Source organism: Notechis scutatus, chromosome 2, assembly GCF_049901735.1.
Source record: "Notechis scutatus isolate UNSWTSFEM ecotype Mainland chromosome 2, rNotScu1.2, whole genome shotgun sequence".
NCBI classification, from domain to species: Eukaryota; Metazoa; Chordata; class Lepidosauria; order Squamata; family Elapidae; genus Notechis; species Notechis scutatus.
This window is the reverse complement of record NC_142010.1, coordinates 111,252,996-111,275,257: the sequence shown is the minus strand read 5'-3', so window position 1 is coordinate 111,275,257 and position 22,262 is coordinate 111,252,996. Positions and strand designations below refer to the sequence as shown.

Sequence of the window (22,262 nt, the reverse complement as noted above, 5' to 3'; positions counted from 1 at the left end):
TATAACCCTTTTGGTTACATTTGTTAAGTGAATCACTGCAGTTGTTAAGTGAACAATATGGTTGTTAAGCGAATCCATTTCACCCCATTAACTTTGCTTGTTTGAAGTCGTCTGGAAAGGTTGCACCTAGTGATCACCTTACCTCCCAGATGCTGCCTAAATACATGCCAAGTGCCCAAATTTTGATCACATGACCATGTAAATGTTGTAACGGTCATAAGTATGATGTCCAGCTGTAAGCATTTTTTTTCAGTAAAGTTGTAACAAATGATTTTGAATGGTCACTAAACAAATGGTTGTAAGACAAGGACTTTCTGTAATCACATGGAAACCTTGTTTACAAAAATATCACTGAGTGTGTTGGGCAACCTCTTCATATTTTGTAGCAGCCATTTATAAAATCCATATAATTTGGACTTTGGCTATTGCTGGATTGGGGAAAAATAATTCCATGATCAAAGTCAGTGGGCAAGATTCCTTGGCTGAAAAAAAAATCCCCTGAAATCACTGGCATCTATAAGCATGTCCCACTATTAAGCAAAAGGGTAACATTGACAAGAATGAGCAGGAGAAAGCCAGTAAGTATTCTAGCTCAGCCAGATAATTCCTTTTGACAACCAAAAGGATTTTGGAAATGTCACAGTCAGTGTAATACAACTTTTCTCAGCTTGGCCCGCTTTATATTGGTGGACTTCCACTCCCTGAATTCTCTGCAATTGCAAAGCTGCTAATGAATTCTGGGAATTGAAGTCCATAGATATGAAGATAGGGTGCGGTGGCTCAGTGGCTAAGACACTGAGCTTGTCAATTAGAAAGGTTGGCAGTTTGGCGGTTCGAATCCCTAGCACCACGTAACCGAGTGAGCTCCCGTTACTTGTCCCAGCTTCTGCCAACCTAGCAGTTCGAAAGCATGTAAAAATGCAAGTAGAAAAAAATAGGGACCACTTTGATGGGAAGGGAACAGAGTTCCGTGCACCTTTGGCATTTAGTCATGCCGGTCGCATGACCACAGAGACGTCTTCGGACAGCGCTGGCTCTTCAGCTTTGTAACAGAGATGAGCACTGCCCCTTAGAGCCGGAAACAACTATCACATATGTGCAAGGGGAGCCTTTACCTTACATATGAAGAGGGCCCCCAGTCTGCTCATTCCTGGAGCCTATTGACTGCAACATGCTATGTTCATAAATGTAAGCATTGATCATTACAGCAAACTTTATGGGAGATTTATACTGCATTGCTCCCAGGAAAAATACATGGGTGCATATCCCTGCACTGAAAATAACTTTTCAAGTCTTCATGGGTTAATTTACACTCGCTTTTCACACGGGGAAGAGCTTTAACTTAGTCCCTTTTCCATCTTTTTTTAGATCACCATCATGCTCAGAGCAATCAAGTCACTGAAGTGTCCCTTCCAGAAGTCAAAGCAAACGCTACCTTCTCTCTCCCTCATGATATTAACAACTTTCCCTTCTCTGCATTTATCAAAACTCACTTTCAGGTAAGACTGCAGAGTCCGTAAATGAGTGTTCCCTAATTTCCTGATGTCCAGAACAGTCTGCAGGGACCGTTTTCCTGTTTCTTGTCTGTTGGATGGACAAAGTAGGTCTTGTGAGCAAGGTGGGCTGCAGCATTGTCACCTCAACTTCCAGTCTACTGGGCATCTAAACGTCTTTCCTTTCCCTTGGCTGTGGCTGCCATGACATACGTGAAAAAGGTCCTTTAGCTTATGCTTGCTCACCTGTCAACAAATGCTAGAAAGTAGGAGACTGTGAGTTCAGGTTCCGCCTTAGCCATGAAAGCCAGCTGGGTGATCATTGGCCAGTCACTCTGTCTTAGCTCAACCCACTTCACAAGGTTGTTGTTGTGAGAAAAAAATAAGAGGAGGAAGGTGTGTTGGATATGATCACCGCCTTGAGTTATTTATAAAGATAATAAAAGCAGGCTACAAATATATGCATAACTAAAATGGAGGTATGTGCGGGGGGTGGGGGGGGAGGAATTGTGACCTAAATGCCTGTAGTGCCACTTTCCCACCATCTCTCTGTCTTTGGTTCTTTGCAGGTTGTGAGTTTTCCAGCCCTTGGACAGCCCTTGCAAGAGCCTTTGACCCAACTCCAGACTGAGCACAGACAAAACGCTCTACAGCTCAACAAGCTGGTAAGAAGAAACAAAGAAGCAACTGAACCCACAACCCGAAACTACTTCCCCGGCTTGGTCAAAAAATGAAATCAAATCCAGTTTAAATCTAGAGCATGATTTAAATAAAGACACGGATTTAACAAACTAAACTTATGAAGGCTGTAGAGGATCTTATGCTATTTCAGGGTAGAAGGATCTTCCAGGAACCTCAAGGTCATCCCAGGCTTTTACTCCTGTAACAGAAGGATTTCAAGGAGCTTCCAAGGAAGGAAATTCTGGATGACCAGGCCAGGCCCAAAAGTCTTCTAGATGCTAACATTTGTAGTTCAATGGCTTTAGAATGGAATGTAGAAAAAGAGGTTTTCAGCAATTAAGAATAACAAGAAAGGATTGTGCTTGTGCCTAAACTGGATCCTGTGCAAGTGTCTGAGCCCTGTCTTCTCCTTTCAGATATGATTTCAGAGGTCAGATGGGAGAATGGGCATATATTTAGCTCAGGGATTGGCAACCTTAAAGACTCAGAGAGCCACAAAGGTCCTAACTGGAAGCCCCCGTTCAATTCTGGAGTTGACCAGACTCTATTCCCCCACCATAGAGTCTCCTCCTAGTGCGGCGTCCTTTTTCCTCTACCTGTACTTTAGGTTACTAAAGCCCTATGAGTTGTGGAGCCAATTGGCAACAGGGAGCCGCAGCAGAGGGATGAAAGAGCCACATGCGGCTCCAGAGCCGCAGGTTGCTGACCCCTGCTTTAGTTAGACATGTTCTCATATACACAGGGCTGTTTGCCAGTCTTCCCTTCTTCCTACCACTCAGTGCAGCATGGAGCTGTTGGTGAAAAGAAGGGGACAGAAGGAGCTGGGAGAACAATTTTGAAAACTCAATCTTGAGTTTCTTCTGGCCTATGCAGCTTCTCTGGCTATTCCCAACAAAATCTTGCCTCTCATTTGTTTTCACAATTTCCTCCCTATTATGCAGAATCTTTTTTGACCAGCAACCACAGGATTACTTTGGATCTGTTATCTAAATTGTGTTTAGAATTGTACCTAAAGGCTCAGACAACCTTTCTGTGGGTAAAGCATGAATGGGAAGCTATCACAATACCTTTGATCAGTGACTCTGTCCAGAAACTTCATATGGCTTTTTAAAATATATTGAACAGTCCTTATCTCTCCTCAGGTTTCTGTGCTTATCAGAAAATGGTTCATTACTTGGGTGTGATTCAAGGGGGCGACTGATAAGATACCAATGTCAGGAACAATGCAATTAATATATTACCTTTATTATGTGTTTATGTTATGTAACTATATATGTCATAATTTTATAATCTTGGAAGAAGAAACCTTACTTTTTAATCATTGTTAATTATACTGTTTTCTTTTAAACATTTTAACTGGATTTTCTATATAAAAAGAAGGAAAATCACCTTTTACTGTTGCTTGTACCTAGAGATATTACAGGTAATACTCTGAGGATAGAAAGACAGAAGAAAGAACAGGAATAGCACACTAATCCTAAATTTCTAACAATTAATATATCTCCTTACCTCCTTACTGCATTTCTTGTAATAAGAAAAATAAACCCACTTCGCTAAGATGGATAGAAAGGGAAAACAATCACCAGTAGGTTATTGACATTTTAGTGTGTAGAAAGTTTCAGGTTCAATTCCTGGCATCTCCAGTTTAGGTTTAGTGATAGAGAAGGAGAATTATATTTTCAAGAAAGACGGAAGTTTTTTGATATTTTCAGAATTTTAGTCTTCCAAAATAGAACTATAAATTAATTCTCTGCTTGCATTCTATCTAATGTGTAGGCTCCATAATGTAATCCTAATTTCTATAAAAGAGATGGGGTATGTGCGCTAAAACTTTCTTTGAATTTTGGGAGTCCTGGGCTGTTGTGCCCAGGGACTAACCTATCCCTGACTTCTTATAAGGATGGTAAGAAGGGGTCAGAGATGAGATTTTTCCATCCATATCTGACATCAGTGCCCCTTATTTTTCTTGTACATCCCTTCCTCTTCCTGCAGATTTTGCGATTCATCAATGACCGGGATTTGATGACCATCCATGAACAGCTTCTAGGGAACTACATAGCAAGCCGAGGAGTGGCCGGCGTCCCACTACGCGATGAACTGCTGAGCCAAGTGGCCACCCAGCTGTGGAAGAACCCAGATCTGGAGCAATGCCAACGAGGCTGGGTATTGATGGCTACCCTCCTGAGTGCCTTCGCACCTTCACCAGCTCTGGAGAAACCTCTGCTGAAGTAAGAAGCGGGGCTTTTTCCTCGCTGGGTTTCGGGAAGCATTGAAATAGCAGCAGTGGTTACTGAAGGCTCTTCATTTGCTGGGATGTAGGTTTGTGTCAGACCATGGTCTGGAGGGCTACAACGGCATGTGCCAGCGCAAACTCTTAACCTCCATGAAGCAGATGGAGAGTTACTTGGAGCTGTCCCGCAGTTTCCCTCCCACCCGCCTGGAGTGGACTGCCAATCAGAGGAAAGGAAAGATGGTGCTAGAAGTCTGCACTTATAAAGGTAATCGTTGCTCTCCTATTCAGCACTCAGTCAATCAATGTAGTGGTGAGATTCAAATTGTTTTACTACCGGTTCTGTGGGCGTGGCTTGGTGGGCGTGGCAGGGGAAGGATACTGTAAAATCTTCAGTCAGAGGTGGGATTTGCCGGTTCTCCGAACTACTCAAAATTTCCGCTACCGGTTCTCCAGAACTGGTCAAACCCTGCTGAATACCACCTCTGAATCAATGGGAAGGGATCTTGGAGGTCTTCTATCTGACCCCTTGCTCAAGCAGGAGACCCTACACCAGGGGTCCCCAACCACCGGTCCGCGGACCAGTACCGGTCCGTGGAACAAATCCTACCGGGCTGCTGGTTTGCTGGGCGCCGCCATCTTGTTTTGATGAAAAAGTGCTTCCGGTGAGCTCACCGGAAGCACTTTTCATCAAAACAAGATGGCGGCACCCAGCTGATGCCGGTACCGGGCCGCGGCATAAAAAAGGTTGGGGACCACTGCCCTACACCATTTCAGACAAGTGACTGTCCAGTCTCTTCTTTAAAACCTCCAGTGATGAAGCACCCACAATTTCTGAAGACAAGTTGTTCCACGGGTTAATTGTTCTCACCCTTAGGAAGTTTCTCCTTAATTCCAGGTTGCTTCTCTCCTCGATTAGTTTCCATCCATTGTTTCTTATCTTGCTTTATGTTTTCGGGAGTAGCATTTTCAAAACCAGTGAACTGTGGAACTGTATGTGGAATATACTGAAGCTCTCTGTTCCAAAGGTTTTAGTCTGATTAGCAAGACTGCAAGTACAACAAACCTTCGTACAAAATGTTCCATTGTTTTTCTTTGGGTCTACAGGGAGACAAAGGTTTCCGGTCCCACTGCAATTTATAGTGCAGTTTTGGTGAACCTTTTCGGCCCTGGGTGCCAAAATGGGAGCGTGCGCACGGGAGAGCACCGGACACCAGAAGAGCAGCTCCCCCAGTGTGCATGCGTGCAATGGGAAGCTGAGCTTCCAACTTCCAGTGTGTGCATGCACGTCGGCCACCTGGTCTTCTGGTTTCTGGCATGCATTCGCGCGTGAAGATCAGCTGGCGCATCAGAAACTGGAAGCTCAACTTCCTGGCACATGCATGCATGCCAGGGAGCTGCTCTTCTAGTTTCTGGCACTCCCATGTGCGAAGACCAGCTGGCCAGCGTCCATGTGCATGCTGGAACCCGGAAGAGGAATGGGTGATGGCTGGTGTGCCCAGAGAGATGGCTCTGCGTGCCACTTCTGGCACACATGCTATAGGTTTGCCATCACAGTTATAGTGCATTGATAGCATGAGAGCAAAGTCAGAAATCCAGGGCCTGAGAACAGACTGGGCCATTAAAATACAGGAGTCATCCAGTTGTATCACTATGAAATCAGTATCTCTCAGTCCTCTATGATAGACAGGTTGGAGAAAGAGACATAACAGTTGAACCTCAGTCTGCTATATGTTTTAAAATTGAGGGTATAGGGAGTAAAAACAGGAGTAAAAAAAAGCAGAGCTTTCAATATTTCAGAATAAATATGTAACATTAAGCTGTCAATCTCACATCTACAGTGAGCTGCTCACACTGCAACCTGGTATGCCCATTTACTTTTGGCTGTCCTTTCCATTATCAGGATGGCATCCTGTGTACCTACTAGAGAGGTGCCCAGAAGAATCCAACCTTGCAGAATTAAACAATATATGAAACAATATATTTGGGGGAGCAGGGAAAATAGGAAAAAAATATGACTAGCTGGCATGCATTATACAGTATAGCAAGATTTTCTTATAGGTTATATTCATGGTTTTTAAACTCTCTTTTTCTTTGGTTTAGAGGAGAGGATTTCAGCAGAAGTAGAATCTTGGACCACAGGAGAGCAATATGCAGGCTGGATCCTGAACTCAAGGTAATCTAAAGGCAAAGAGAAATTGGGATTTGCCTCTTTTTTCAAAAAACCCAGTTAGTTGCTTTTAGATGTCCACCAGAGCTAAAGACTGTATTCTTTGATAGAATTTCTAATCACCAACAGAGATCTCCCGTTTCTTTAAAGACTCATCCAAATGATCTACAAACATATCTTTTATTACTTTGCAAGATAGTTCAGAGACTTGAAAAAGCAGAAGTTTGAAGGAAAATGATAATGTTTATTTCATTTACTCTTGAAACAATCGCCTCTGAATTCAATGGCCCTTATTCATTATTCAGTAGTGACTCTTCTGCAGTGAGAGATTTGATATTCTTTCAGGTTATTCATTAATTTTCAAAAGTCCAACTCTTATCTCTGTTGCATATACCCTATGATAACCTGAAATTTATTAGCTTTTCTTATGATATTCTTATACATATTGTTTATGTGAGGTGTTAACCAGCACATAAGAAATACAGAAGGGATGTGGTGGCTCAGTGACTAAGACATTGAGCTTGTCAATCAGAAAGGTTGGCAGTTTGAATCCCTAGCACTGCGTAATGGAGTGAGCTCCCGTTACTTTTCACGCTTCTGCCAACCTAGCGGTTCGAAAACATGTAAAAATGCAAGTAGAAAAATAGGGACCACTTTGGCGGGAAGATAACAGTGTTCCATGCACCTTCGGCATTTATTCATGCTAGCCACATGATCACAGAGACGTCTTCGGACAGCGCTGGCTCTTCGGCTTTATAACCGAGATGAGCACCGCCCCCTAGAGCCAGAAACAACTAGCACAACTAGCACTAGTGCAAGAGGACCTTACCTTTAAGAAATACAGAAGCTGGAGGAGGAACATATGATTTTCCTCCCTGTTCCCTACTCACACCATCTTCCTGATCCTTTTCACTGCTTCATATCATCCTCTGCTACTTCCTGTGACACTACGTCTCCTCTCTTTGTTGATCTCAGAGGTCTGGATACAGTCCCTCGCGGATGGTCCGTATCAATGTTCACAGGCAACAATTGGCAGGATTTAGCAGGCTGTGACTTTGTGTTGGATCTCATTGGTGAAATGGAGGAAGTAAATTGCCCTTCTCAGTCCTCCTCTAATTATCCTATTCACCCTGAGAGGGATGTGAGCTACTTTCAAAAGAACTCTCCAAACAGGTAAGTGGCTGCCTGATTACCTCCCGTCCCCAGCAACCTCTCTCTTGTATCCCCAGAACTCTCTGCTTTTGAGGCCCCACTCTTATTTCTCTTTTTGATAGGATGTGCTTGGATATCCCTCCTGCACCCACCTTTAAGGCCCCTTCTTTCCCTCCACCTCCCCTGCCTCCCACGTTTAACAAGGCGGTCCATCCAGGTGAGTCTCCATCTCAGGTCAGGAGTTCAAAGGCATCTGAGAATGCTGGGGAGAGATTGATCTTTGCATCCTGAACCAGTGGTGGTATGCTACTGGTTCGTCCCAGTTCACCTGAACCAGTAGTAAAAGTCACTACCCGGTAGTAAAAAAAAAAAAAGGCCTCCATCAGCTGAGAGGAGGGGGGGGAAAGCCTCCGACAAAGAGCTGAGAGGATAAAAGACCAAAAAGTGCATGGGAGGGTGGGAGGGTCACTCCTAGATTTTCGTTTCTTCATCCTGTCAGCTGATTGGCTTGTTAGGTGCGCGCACATTAGGGGTGCGCATGCATGCACACGTGATCACCCACCAAACTGGTAGCGACTAAGGTAGGATCCCACTACTGTCCTGAAGCCACAAAAGCTCCCCATATTTGGACCTTGGGCAGGAGGGGGAGATACTCAACTAATGCATTGAGGATAGATGAAGGAAATGAGCAAGGGATAGTAATGGAGATTGACAGGAGTTTTATTTCTTTGATTAACAAGGATTGTTTTTATCCCTTCCTCCTCCCCTTCGCGAATTAGACATCATGAATAGTCCAACTCCCCCTAGAGAAATGGATCACTACCTGGATGGCCTCTTTAAACCTCTGTTACATGCTGGCTCCAGACCTCATATGTCAGTAAGTCTAATCTTATTTAATTTTTTTTGCTGTTCCTCATACATCACTTTCTGATACCAGTGGGCACCGAGAACAGAACAGTGGTGGTGTTTGTGATCACTGCCTCTTTGCCAAACATATATGATCTCCAGGAGTAGCTAGAGTTGAAACTAAATGTTGATATCTCTCTTTTTTTTCCCCTGCCTCTCTGCAGGATATGGAAAGTGAGGCAAGCCTGACTGGTCGTATGAAAGGAGGTGGGAAAATGAATCAAGGAGTCTATTCAGGTATGAGTTTGAATACGGGGAGGAGAACAACAGGGACTTACTTGGTAGGATAGGTGGTGGCTCCTGCAACTGTTCTTTTTTAGCAATTCTGGAATCAAGGCTTATTATCCATACTGCTGGGATGAGGGTTATTTGGCCTAAATATTTCTGGGATGAGGATTATTGGCCTAAATATTTCTCCCTGCATCTAGGGAGGTTAAAAAAAGAAAGGGTGGGGAGTGGGGGGAAGGAAAACAACTGTACAAGGACAACATGAAAAATCTCTAAAAACTGTGGTATAGAATTCCATATGCTTCAAATACAAATATATTCAAATATAATTCCTTTAGAGGGGGAAATGTAAAAAAATGTTACAATGCTCATACTATTAAATGTATTTGTAACTGCAGGTATCTTTTACAAAGGTAAAACATATGTTCCCATACGTAACAATAATATAACTAGCAGTATGTCAGTATTATAAAATACAGTGAATAATCTACATAGGGCTTCCCTTGAAGACCATCCAGAAGCTACAGCTGATCCAAAATGCAGCTGCGTGAGCTGTGGTAGAGAGATTGTGTTAGACTCACGTGCCTCTATTGCTTTGCAAGCTGCACTGGTTCCTGTTTGGCTTCCATGTGCAATTCAAGGTGCTGCTTATCACCCTTAAAATCTTTTGTGGCGTAAGGGCTTTGGATTTTATTTAGGGCCATCAGATCTGGCCTGCAAAACTCCAGACAAACACAGGGATAGAATATTGTTGCAATCTAGCGGTCATCCAGGTTTGTGCAACCCAAAACAGGGAGCCATAATCAGCCAGACTCTCTTCTCTCCATCCATCAGGTTATCCTGGAATGATGACTATGCCAGCTTTTCCATCTATGCCAGTTATGGGAGGAATGATGCCAGCCACCATGCCGGGAATGCCAGGTAACAAGAACACAAGAACTTGAGGGCTCAGGTGGGATGAAACCCAGCAGAGAAGAAAAAGCCCAGCCCCTGGGAGAAGCCCGCAATCTTCCTAACAATGTTAGGTTTTCCAGTATTAAAGGATCACATTGCAAGTGATTAAAGCATGGGTGTCAAACTCACACTCACTGTCATGTGTCGTATCACGACGTTTTCCCCATTTGCGAAGCTGGGGTGGGTGTGGCCTGCGTATGAAGTTTGACACCCCTGGATTAAAGCATTTTTGTCTGTCAGTTCCATTCTTTGCTACTTGCTTCCCTCATTATAATTGCATGATTATGAACATGTTTTTATAAAAAAATATTTTATTTGCAAATACTTTTTTATAGTTTGACACATGCTTAAATCCATCCTCAAAATGTAATTTTGATGTACATATGTGTGTAGTTTTTTGTTTTTTTTAAATTGGGCTATGCTTCTTGTTTATCATGATCCCTGATAGTCTGCCAGTGGATAAACATCGGTCTGGCAGACTTATGACCATAATTGAGCCTGAAATATCAATGTCTCATAGTTTGGATTGGTTTCAGTTGCTATCTGCTTACTATTGGTATAAACCAGGAATGTCAAACTCAGGGCCTGCGGGCTGGCCTGGAAATAGCAAAGGACAAGCCCCCAGTGCCTCTGGCAGCCAAAATGGGGCACAGGGAGGCCTCGTTTTGGCTGGCAGAGTGCTGCAGGAGACATCCGTCCCATCTTCCCCAGCCTGGCCAGCCCACCCACCAAGGAGAACTATAATGCTGATCCGGCCCTCAAATAAATCTAGTTTGACACCCTTGGTATAAACACTACAAGAAGAAGCCAGTGCTTGTTTTTCATCCAGTTAGAATATTAATTTCTTCATTCTTATCCTCTGGCCGTGATAATTCCCCTAGGAATGCAATCATCTTTTAAACTTTTTATTTGAATTTATTACCCCCCTGCCAATTCCAATGGACTTTGGACAGCATTCGCATCTTATACATTTTTCATTCAAGTGGAAGTTTCCTGTTTGTAGCTTACGCAAGAATTGCTGTGCATTTAACAGCGTGTGGGGACATATGCGTTGTGATTCTATGTGAAAACCCCCCCCACACACACACACACTTTTGCTTTCAGGTATGATGATGACTCAGCCCATGATGCCTTCAGTGGATCCTAACCAGGCAGCAGCACAGCAACAATCAGTCATCAACCAACAAGCCCTGCTTCTGGTACGTGACAGGGTTAGAGGGAAAGAGTACGCAAGACAGGGAATTGACTTGGCTGGGAGTCATGCCTAGTTTGCCAGTTCCCACAGCAATCTGAAGAAATCATTTCTTGTGCAATGCGGTGCATCAAAGGGCCAAGTTATGACTGAGCATCTACTACAGGTAACGTGCAACCTCAGTTGAGTCCAAAATTTATGTTACTAAATGAGAAATTTGTTAAGTGAGCTTTGTCCTAATTTGCGACATTTCTTGGCTTAGTTGTTAAGTGAATCACTGCAGTTGTAAAATTAGTCACCGGGTTGATAAGTGAATCTGATTTCCCCATTGACTCTGACTGTCAGAAGGTCGCAAAAGGTGATCACGTGTCCACAGGACACTGCAGCCATCATAAACGTGAGTCAATTGTCAAGCATCCAAATGTAAATCATGTGACAATGGGCATGCATGCTGCAACAGTCATAGGTGTGAAAAATGGTCATAAGTCACTTTTTTTCACTGCCGTTGTAACTTTGAACGGTCACTAAGCAAACTGTTGTAAGTCTAAGATTACCTGTACTAGGGAATGGGTTCAATGGAGAGAAATTACCTCATGGGAAGGGGTGGTTTTTTTTGCCAAATTTGTGCATGATTGAAATATACAAATGAGTGAATTCATGAATTAAAGATATGCCAGTGGTACCATATTTACAGATAGTCCTTGACTTACAACAGTTGGCTAATGACTGTTCGAAGTTACAATGGCACTGAAAAATGTGACTTATGACTGACCTTTGCAGCATCCCCATGATCCCTTGTGATCAAAATTCAGATGCTTGGCCACTGGTTCCTATTTATGACCTTTGCTGTGTCCCAAAGTCCTGTGATCCACCTTATGGGATCTTCTGACAAGCAAAGTCAACGGAAAAGCCAGATTCACTCAACAGCACAGTTCCTAATTGATCAACTGCAGTGATTCACTTAACAACCGAGGCAAGAATTGTCATAAATTGGGGTAAAACTCACTTAACCAATGTCTTACTTAACAACAGAAATTTTGGGCTCAATTGTGGTCTTAAGTTGTGGGCTGCTGTATTCATTGTGTTTGTGTTAAGCTTTACTTAAGAGCAAGGTGGGAGATATTACAGAATAATAGATGTAGAGGAGAAACACATGAAGAGAACTAGCAAAAGAAAAATTTTAAAACATGAAAAGTGAAACCATAGTTCAGTTATGATGAAAAGTAATCTGAGATCTGAATGTTGGTGAATATAAATCTGCAGTTAAATAAGGAGCAACAAAATATGAATTTGATTTTGTAGGCTCAGCAGATGACACTTCAAGCTATGAAAATGTCAGAACAGGATCAGCAGCGGCAACACAAGTATAGATCTCCTGAGCGTTCACCCCCAAAGCGAATATCTTCACATAGATCACATGAATATTCAAGGCAAAGAGAACCCTCACCCCACAATTCACCTACATTGTCAAGGCCAAGACGAGCATCACCAAAGAGGAGGACATCTGAACGTTTAAGACGAAGGCCATCATCATCAGAAAGCTCACCTGAATCTTTAAGATCAAGACGAGTCTCACCAAGGAAGCGATCACCTGAATCTTTAAGATCAAGACGAGTCTCACCAAGGAAGCGATCACCTGAAGCTTCGAGGCCAAGACGAGTCTCACCAAGGAAGCGATCACCTGAAGCTTCGAGGCCAAGACAAATATCACCAAAGAGCAGGTCACCTGAATCTTCAAGCCCAAAGGAAACCTTACTCCTCAAGAGGCCTCCTGAACTTTCAAGATCAGAAAAGGTGTCAATAAAGGAACAGCCTTCTGAATCTTCAAGACCAATACAAGATTCTTCTTCTCCTCCACCTCCCCCACGATCCCCGGTACTGAGTATTCCTTAATAGAATTCTTTTTCTGGATGATACTCCACTGAGTCTGCATGATGGAAGAGAGGGAAAGAATCCTATTACTTCATTTTATGGGGTATAGAACATGACATCCCCCAGATACATATTTGTTGTATCTGAATTCCAAGAAACTCAGAATTCATAGATAAAGTCATCTCATTTTAGTTATCTGCCAATATATCTGATCATAGATTTGAAAGTTAGTGTGTATTCGGATGGATTCAGTGTTAAATTTCTGGCTATTTATCAGCTTGTATTAAATAATTGAACTAGTCATATAGTCACAAATTACACAGGTTGTAGGACTGGAAAAGAAAACCAATGGAATGGAAAAATATCCTGTCATTATTCTTTGTAGTTTGGTGGTCCATAATTCATATCTTCCTCTGCTTGTTGATTTGGTCAAATGCTATGGGACAAAATGCTAATTAGGTTTTCATAAGGGGAAAAATGGGATTTCTGCTCAGCTCCCAAGGTTTAAAGAGAAAAAAGAGAGAGATTGCTACTCAGAGTCCCCTGTAGTTAGGCAGCTAATAAATTTAAATGAAATCAATAAAATGAAGTTCAAGCTTTCTGCCATTATATTTGCTCTGAATTTAGAAGACTTGGCCTCAAATCTTACACACATCAGATGATAAGGTAAATCCATTTTCTGTTGTTAAAATAAGCCTGCATTAAGTTCTTCCATTTAATCTGTGAGCTAACATAAGTACATTAAATGTGCAAATACATAAAATGTACCATAAAATTAACTGAGAAAAGGCTAGAATAGAATCATTTCCTCCGACATCTTGTTTTAATTTATATTGTTCTGAAGTGAACTGAAAAAGAAGCTTCTTGGACGAGAAGCAACAAAATATTCAAGGAAAAACTAAGTCCAGTTGCCTTTTGGAAAAGCATGACCTGGATGACTGAGAATCTCTATAGACTTGTTTATGTCCTCAGGGATTTTCCGTAATAGAAGATCATTTTGTTACTTACACTCATACTCTCACATTTTCTAATTGTAAAAAATAAGCGTAATTTTTGATAGGTGATAGAATTGCCTTGGAAAGCACCCATCTGCTTGGAGAAAGGTGCTCAGGCATATCTCCCTTGGAGTTTAAGATTCTTCTGAGGATGAAACGGTAGTAATATGGAAAAAATTGAGTCCTCAAAACCAGCTCAGTGAAATCTCTGTCAGGATTCAAACATATTAGAGAAGACAGCCTCTATTTTTTTTTCCCTTCAAGTTTGCTAATATGTTTTGATCAAATGCTTTCCATGAGTATTTTTATTACTCATCTGCGATTGGGAAAAGTCGATCTAGAAGTATATTTGAATTCTACAGTTTAGCTGTTTCTCTAAAGAAGAAATCAAGGATCCACATTTTAACCCACCTTCTGCTGTATGTCGTAGATCCGCATTTTGGAAGATGAGGTGCCTGTCGACATCAGAGTAGATTCCCTCTCTAGGGGGACTTTTCAAAAGAAAATAGAGTTCTTCCAGAGACTGGGTGAGTTGTAAGCTAATGTCCTTCCCAGATTGTCGTATCTTCATTTTTTAATACTAATGCAAGAAGATCTTTGTTACAGCCTTCTCATACTTCCAAGTAAAGTTTTTGTAAGAATAAGAATGAATTCTTGAGATGTGATTAATTCTTTTCAGTTCTTCAAATAGAAATTAATATTGATAACAGGAATAGGATGAGGACTTCTAATGACAAACCAGCTTTGTGCGTCCATTGTCCAACGATTAGGATTCAGTAAAAAAAAACATTTCCAGTCATATTCTCTGATATATTTACATGGTTTAGAACAGTGGTCTCCAAACTTGGCAACTTTAAGACTTGTGGACTTCAACTCCCAGAATTCTCCAGCCAGCTATGCTGGAGAATTCTGAGAGTTGAAGTCCACAAGTCTTAAAGTTGCCAAATTTAGAGACCTCAGTTTTGGAATAATCTAAATCTTTGGTTTGCTAAAGACTTCCTTTGTTGTAGTGGCACCTAAGTCTCAGTGCAGTTCTTTCCCCCTATATACAGGTAGTTCTACAACAGTTCATTTAGTGACTATTTGAGTTACAACGGCACTGAAAAAAACAACTTGTGACCGTTTTTCACACTTATGACCGTTGTGGCATCTCCATGGTCACGTGATTAAAATTCAGATGCTTAATATTTGGTTCATATTTATGATGGCTGCAATGTCTCAGGGTCAAGTGATTCCCTTTTGCCATTTCTGACAAGCAAAGTCAATGGGGAAGGAGATTCACTTAACAATCATGTTACTAACTTAACAACTGCAGTGATTCATTTAATAAATGTGGCAAGAAAGTTATAAAATAGGGCAAAATTCACTTAACAACTGTCTTACTTAGCAACATAAATTTTGGGCTTGATTGTGGTTATACATTGAGGACTAGCTGCATAGTCTACTTCTGACTGTCCATAATCCATACACTTTTAAAAAGTAAAATTTAGCTGTATCAGTCTCTTAAATCATTTGCAATCTCTGTTAGTCTGGTTTCTTGCAGATTTTGCTTAGACTGATGCTAGGAAATAATAGAATAGAATAGAATAGAATAGAATAGAATAGAATAGAATAGAATAGAATAGAATAGAATAGAATAGAATAGAATAGAATTCTTTATTAGCCATGTGTGATTGGACACACAAGGAATTTGTCTTAGTGCATATGCTGTCAGTGTACATAAAAGAAAAGATACATTCATCAAGAATCATAAGATACAACACTTAATAATAGTCATAGGGTGCAATAAGCAATCAAATCATACTAGGAAACAGTCAATTTTAAAATTGTATGGATACAAGCAACAAAGTTACAGTCATACAGTCATAAGTGTCATAAGAAAAAACATAGATCCATGCTTGGACTTCTTCTTTTATATAGGAATTGAAACAATTCCATTGAAGAAAGTCATTTCCTCTTCAAAAAGTGATAGAATAAAGGAAAAGCCAGAGGACCCAAGTGCCAACCAAGAATCAAATTCAGGTAAGCTGTGAACACTTCTGATCAGCATCTGAATACTTTAAAAAGCTCCTGCAAGAGACTTTCAACAGCTTGATTCTTAATGTTGTTGCAAGAGGACCCAAAGTGCTACCATACCAGTTTTGAGAATGATCTTTTTGTTGCAGCAGATATTTTTTGTAGGTAATAGCTGATTTTGAAGGGGTCCTTGGTGCTCAACTGAACTTGGTTGTTTTCTTGCAGACATTTCATTATCCAAATTAGGTAACATCATCAGTGTTAGTGAAGAGTAGGGTTTGCTCTCAGTTTATATTTTAGTGGCTTGCCGTGTCAGTGTTGGGGAAGGGGTTTTGGAGATTCATTGGTTGTTTACTATTAGATTATTTGGCAGTTCCTTGGTTGGAGTATTGTCTACTTCTTGATTGTTGGCCTGATATTAATCTTGGAGATTTTATCAGATATGATAAAGAAATAATGCCAAAATATGAATGTATGGAAGAAGACATCAATTAGATGTTGACTACTCTTTGATCTGAGCGAACTGCAGGACAATCCATGATTTTTAAAAAAAATATTAATCTTCTATAGACCAATTTTTCTATTTGCCTTTCACATTATTACAGCATGTTTTTGAGAAGTCCCAAAACATGTTGTAATAGCATTTCATGGGTGAGAGTATGATTCTGCACCCCAAATGGCTTCCTTCATATTAATCTCTGCAGAAAGGGCTATGGTTAGAGCACAGAAACATATTCACTCACTCACTCACTCAACAAATCTATATAGCAGTCTATCCAAGGAACCCTGGGGTTGCTTTTCCATCCTGTTCCTTCAACTTTTCTACTCTGAAACAGTTGCTTTTGCTATTTGTGTCACTACCCATTCTATTTTCTTAGACATGCACACAGGATGAAAACAGCAAGGTATTTGTGTAAGAGATTGGAGAGTAGCTGTTTAGAAACTATTGGAGAATACAAAACAGTGTGTGTGGGAGGGGGGAGGTTTAATAGGGTTGTAATTAAAAAAAAGAAAAGGAACTACATACTCTTAATTCTTTACTTCAGATTTACCACCTCCTTTGCAACTGGAAAATTATCAGGAGAAGAAATTCCGGGATATGAAGCCTGAACAGCCTGAACCAAGCCAGGAGATACGGAACATTATTAAAACCCACAAGAATCGTCCAGTCCCACCACCAAAACCCGTCATGCCTGTTAGGTAAGAAATGTGCCAAGTTGAGCAAAGATCTCCCCTGGTGGTTGAAGTTGCAGAAAGAAAAGATTCAGGCCATTCCTAGAACTTCTCAGTTTGAGGGAAGGAGGAAAGTCTGTTAATGTGTGAGTTGGTCATTGACAAAATATCTGTCTCCCAATAGTGGACATTTCTTGCATAAGCGACTAACCATCTCCTCACAGGATTCCCTTCCTACAGTAGGAACAGCCATGGAGCTTTTGTATCTACATATGTAAGAGAACTTCTATAAACAAAGTCTCTAAGGTTGGGTCTTTTGTTGTGCACAATCCATGGTGGTCCACACAACAGGTCATCTTAGCTGGTTTTTGTTTGATTGCAGAGACATCTCTAAAGCTCTAATGAAATCCGAGCCAAAGGAGGAAGCTCTAGCAAAACTGGAGGCTTTAGGGTTGAATCAATCATTGGTGAGTGTCTGATGGGTTACTTTCAATCTAGTGTGAAGAAGGGAATGTCCTGCCAAAGTTTGCAGGCTTAAATTTCCAATCAGCTCATAGTGCTCACTGGGAAGCCTCAAATAATTCACCTTTTCTTTGCCCAGCCTGTGGATAAAAATCTGCCACCAAAGAGAAAATAGAACTTATTTTCATAACACATGAAAACAACTCACCTGACTACAAATGTTTGCAAATGTTCTGTCTGTTCTCTGGATGGAACTCAATCTTCCGAAAATAATTTTCATAGCTTGAACCAAAAGACACCATGATTTGACTTAGAGACAAGGCACCGCTAACTCTGTTTAGATGCTGTTAAAAGCTATTCACACTACCAATAAACTGTTATAGCATTTATAATGTTTGCTCCATTTAAATCATCCCTCCATTTAAATCATCCTAATCTATAGAACTCTTATCAAATGAAATGAACCAACTAAATGCCAATTGTCTTCAGTAACTTAGAAGAGTTCTGTCAGAAACCTTCCAGCTTACATTATTGTTTGCTTTTTATATTACATGTTGTCAAAGACTAACTTGCTAGCTGTGTGATGTGAATGAGAAGCTAATCATATGTGAGTAACATACAACCATGGCTGAATTGAGCCTTTGTTCTTCCTTTCTGCTCCCCCATCCCAGGTCTCCTCTGAAAAATGTAAGCCATCACCACCTTCACCACCGGCCAAACCCTCCAATACCATCAAAGAAAAACAACTGGTGCTCACAAGTGTTTTTGGTCCTGACAGCTCAGTGCTTCCTCCTCCCCCTCCTGGCCCACCCCCTTCTTTCCCTCCAGATTTTGTCACAGATGAAACAAAAGGTAAGCAAACCCTCTCTGATACTGTAGATGTTGGTAGATCTGCTGTTGATTAAGTTAGGAAGCAGCCATCGTTACAGCTGGAGTGTTTTTCCTGGGGGAAAAAGTGGTAAGCATTTTGGGCGTAACTCTGGATACATTTATTTTACAAAACTAATCAAGGTTTTTTGCTAATGTAGCAAAAGCTGCACAATATAACCTGGTCTTCATTGCGTTTCATAAATAACATAATTTTATAGCGCAGCAGGAGATAAACTGTAAAGGTGATGCAGTAGCAACGTTCCTTCTTATTTTGAATTTATTATTTCCACAAAATATTTTAGTTCACCTTTTGAGTTTATATAATATTGTACCAGAAGCAAAAAAACGGTTGATTATTGAGTATTTATTTATTAAGAAATTTATTTGCCACCCATCTCATGATCTCATGACTCAGGGCAGCTTACAGGATAAAAACATTAAAATCATCAGATATGCAATGAAAAAAAATAGATAAATTAAAATCATGAATACAAAACGGTGAAGGAGGGACCTGGATACACGGGGTGGGGTGGGGAGGTGGGATTAGCTTTTAATTAGTCAACCGCCTCCAGTATGAAGTTCCCTCATTGGGTTCCCAAGCCATCTGGCAGAGCCAGGTCTTAAAACCCTTACAAAAAGTCAGGAGGTTGAGAGCCAATCTCATTTCGGGGGTAACATATTTCAAAGGGCAGGAGCCATGGCAGAGAAATCTCTTCTCTTGGATCCTGCCAGCTGAAATTCTTTGACTGACGAGATCCACAGTATGAATATGCTATTTTGAAAGCATTCGAAAGCGGTGATGGCACAGTGGTTAGAATGCAGAATTGCAGGCAAACTTCTGCCCACAGCCAGGAGTTCAATCCTGACAGGGCTCAAGGTTGACTCATCCTTCCACCCTTCCAGGGTTGGTAAAATGAGGACCCAGATTGTTGGGGGCAACATGCTGACATTGTAAACAGTTCAGAGAATGCCATTTGGGGCAGTATATAAGTCTAAGTGCTATTAATATTGCTATTTGAGTGCTGACCTAGATTATAAATGTCCTGAAAGCATCAAACAATATTTAAATGGTAACAGCGAACAGAAACCATTAAATCATAATCCTCCTTTTTAATATAACCTTTTAATACACATGGCCTTTCCCTGCATGGCTCATCTACATTCACTAACCATTCAACTTTTATGCAGCCGTTCTCAACTAGAGATCTCCAGATCAATGCTGATGCCATTCTCACCAATCATTGTCTCCCTGACCGAGGATGTGACAAAACTCTATGGATCATAATTGGGAAAGGCTGCCACAGCCTCCTGGCTAGGACATTGCTCACAGTTATTGGTGTGATTCCGCCCCCCCCCCCCAGTTTATTCTTTTTTTTCTTTATTACTGTAAATTGAATTATTACATTGAATGTCTTTCATTGAAGGGTACTGTATGCATTTATTATAGCAGACAACAGTTTATTGGTCCATGATCAGTTTTGTTTTATACAGTTTTAAAATCCGCTTGTAGATACTATGAGAAAGGTAGTTTGTAGCCAGAATCTTTACTGAAGTCCCTTTTTAAGAGAAGATGCTATGTTGTTTTGAATTTGAGAATGCACTTGTAGAGCAAGAAGATCTCAGAGATATTGCAAAATATTCTCAGTTGCTTTGAGGATAACTTTAAAAAAACCAACCTACACAAAGTAGAATGCTACATTCCCTTCTTTTTCTGTTTCTTTCACACTTAGATTCGGCTAAGACACTGTTGGAAGACACTACTGTCAAAACCCAGCTCTTCAATCTTTCTGCTAGTGTCAGCTTCTCCTATGCTAACCCTACTTGGAAACTCTTCCTGCGGAAAGAGGTGTGTCATGGTCCCACCTCCTTGCATTGCTTTTCTGGTCATGTTTAGCTACTAAAACTAGTATCTCTGACTTCATGTCCTTCTGTTGTGACAGCATCTCCCACAGTTTAGGCATTTGGTGGCTAGTCCTCTTGCAGCTCCCATTCTGCAAAATGTGTTTGGATAATTTCAATGCCTTCTGTCCTGTATGCTTATTATGGATAGTAGTCTTAGGGTTATGAAATCTAGGGTGGCTCACATGGGTTATTGTATCATTGGTAGTGATCAATTGTTCAGAGTTGGGATAGGTCTAGTGGTTAAGGCTCTGGGCTAGAAACCAGGAGACTCTGAGTTCTAGTCCTGCCTTGGGGGTGAAAGTCATCTAGGTGAACTTAGGCCACCCGTGCTCTCTCAACCCAACACATCTTACAGGGCTGTTGTTGTGAGGAAAATAGGAGGAGGAAGGAGTATTAGGTATGTTTGCCACCATGAGTTATTTATAAAAACAATAAAGGTGGGATTTTAAAAAAAATTTTTAAAAAATGGGATCAGGATAATGGCAAAAAAGTTACCCTGTGGTAAGATGAGTGGCCCAAAAAACTTGATAAAAAATAATAAAAAATAGTAAGCCTTTTTAAATTACAGTGTGAAAGCATATAATTGGTTAGAAGCAACATGTCTGATTGTATGGCTGGTTGGAGAAGAATAGCATTCAAAAGGATAGGGTGAGTTTAGTTACTTTTCCTATGCCAGTATAGAGTTTTATGTCGATAAGCCACTCCTTCTCCCCCCGAATGAAATATATGTTTATATGTTATCTTCACTCAATGAATTGTGTTTGAATATATTAATGTACACCATCATGTGCTATTTTGAGTCATGATTTTATTTGTACATATGCAAGAACAACTTTGTGTTGGATCTCTTCCTCAATAGGTTTTTTATCCCAGGGAAAATTTCAGTCATCCTTACTGCTTGAATCTGTTATGTGACCAGGTAAGTGTGTGTGTGTGAGAGAGAAAGGGAGAGAGGGAGGGAGGGAGAGGGGGAGAGAGAGAGAGAGAGAGAGTGAGAGCTCACACATGTGTCTGAAAGATAAGAGACTCATTTTTATTTTGGTCATCAGCCTCTCCATCACAAGATTCCATCTTTTATTTATTTTTTTCTTCATTATGTTTTGTCTCTTTCAAAGAATATACCTGGTTTCCTTCACACGCTCTATCTCAAAGCTTGACACTTGCATTGTAAGTCTTACGAGTTGAATTGTAATCCATTTTTGTTCCTTCCCAGATCTTGAGAGATACTTACTCCGATTCATGCATTCGAATTTCCAAAGAGGAGAGGCGCAAAATGAAAGACCTGTTAAGTAAGGAAGCCATGTGCCCTTCCTGGTCCTCAAGGATCTTGGAGGCATGCATATTCCATCTAAAACTGAAGAATTGTTTTCCATTCTTTTATTCATTAAAATTATGGGAACTGTTATATGATAACCATCTTCTGCCTTCACAATCTGCTATTGAACGAGAGGTGGTATTCAGCAGGTTCTGGCCAGTTCTGGAGAACCGTTCGCGGAAATTTTGAGTAGTTTGGAGAACCACAAATACCACCTCTGACTAGAGATTTTACAATATCCTTCCTCTGCCACACCCACCAAGCCACGCCCACAGAACCGGTAGTAAAAAAAATGGAATTCCACCACTGTATTGAACCCACTTAAGACTCTCCTGCTAAGACAAATAACCCACTTCTAAATGTTCCTTGCTTAGTGGTAACTGTTTAGGGATTGAAATAATCATCAGCATTGTGTTAGATGAATTTCTGCCCAGTCCCAACGTCCAGAAGTTCAGGGCTTTCCTTCCATTCAATAACACGAGGCAACCCAGTTCCTCCCTTCCTTCGGAAGACAGCACTGCCAATGGCACAGGGCTTATTCTCCACCCCGGGAGCCAGCCTCTTCTTTTGGGTATCTTGGAAGGCATTATTGCTCTGCATCACTTCCATCAAAAGAAGATTCAGCTGCCAGTCTAGCTGCTTTCTGGGCAT

At 41.0% G+C, this 22,262-nt stretch overlaps 1 protein-coding gene across 1 annotated transcript in view; it reads left to right on the top strand.

Moving 5' to 3' along the window:
• Positions 1–22,262, top strand: part of MYO15B (myosin XVB) — a 54,495-nt gene that overhangs the window by 5,543 nt on the left and 26,690 nt on the right. The window contains exons 3-23 of the mRNA XM_087954188.1: positions 1,369–1,499; positions 2,063–2,158; positions 4,167–4,402; positions 4,494–4,672; positions 6,508–6,580; positions 7,550–7,747; positions 7,849–7,947; positions 8,519–8,603; positions 8,797–8,869; positions 9,695–9,781; positions 10,919–11,013; positions 12,309–12,370; positions 12,524–12,881; positions 14,304–14,400; positions 15,794–15,895; positions 16,936–17,089; positions 17,445–17,529; positions 18,163–18,376; positions 20,125–20,240; positions 21,156–21,215; positions 21,510–21,585. Of these exons, the coding sequence (XP_087810314.1) occupies positions 1,369–1,499; positions 2,063–2,158; positions 4,167–4,402; positions 4,494–4,672; positions 6,508–6,580; positions 7,550–7,747; positions 7,849–7,947; positions 8,519–8,603; positions 8,797–8,869; positions 9,695–9,781; positions 10,919–11,013; positions 12,309–12,370; positions 12,524–12,881; positions 14,304–14,400; positions 15,794–15,895; positions 16,936–17,089; positions 17,445–17,529; positions 18,163–18,376; positions 20,125–20,240; positions 21,156–21,215; positions 21,510–21,585 (2,676 nt within the window). The remainder of the gene's footprint in view (positions 1–1,368; positions 1,500–2,062; positions 2,159–4,166; positions 4,403–4,493; positions 4,673–6,507; positions 6,581–7,549; positions 7,748–7,848; positions 7,948–8,518; positions 8,604–8,796; positions 8,870–9,694; positions 9,782–10,918; positions 11,014–12,308; positions 12,371–12,523; positions 12,882–14,303; positions 14,401–15,793; positions 15,896–16,935; positions 17,090–17,444; positions 17,530–18,162; positions 18,377–20,124; positions 20,241–21,155; positions 21,216–21,509; positions 21,586–22,262) is intronic.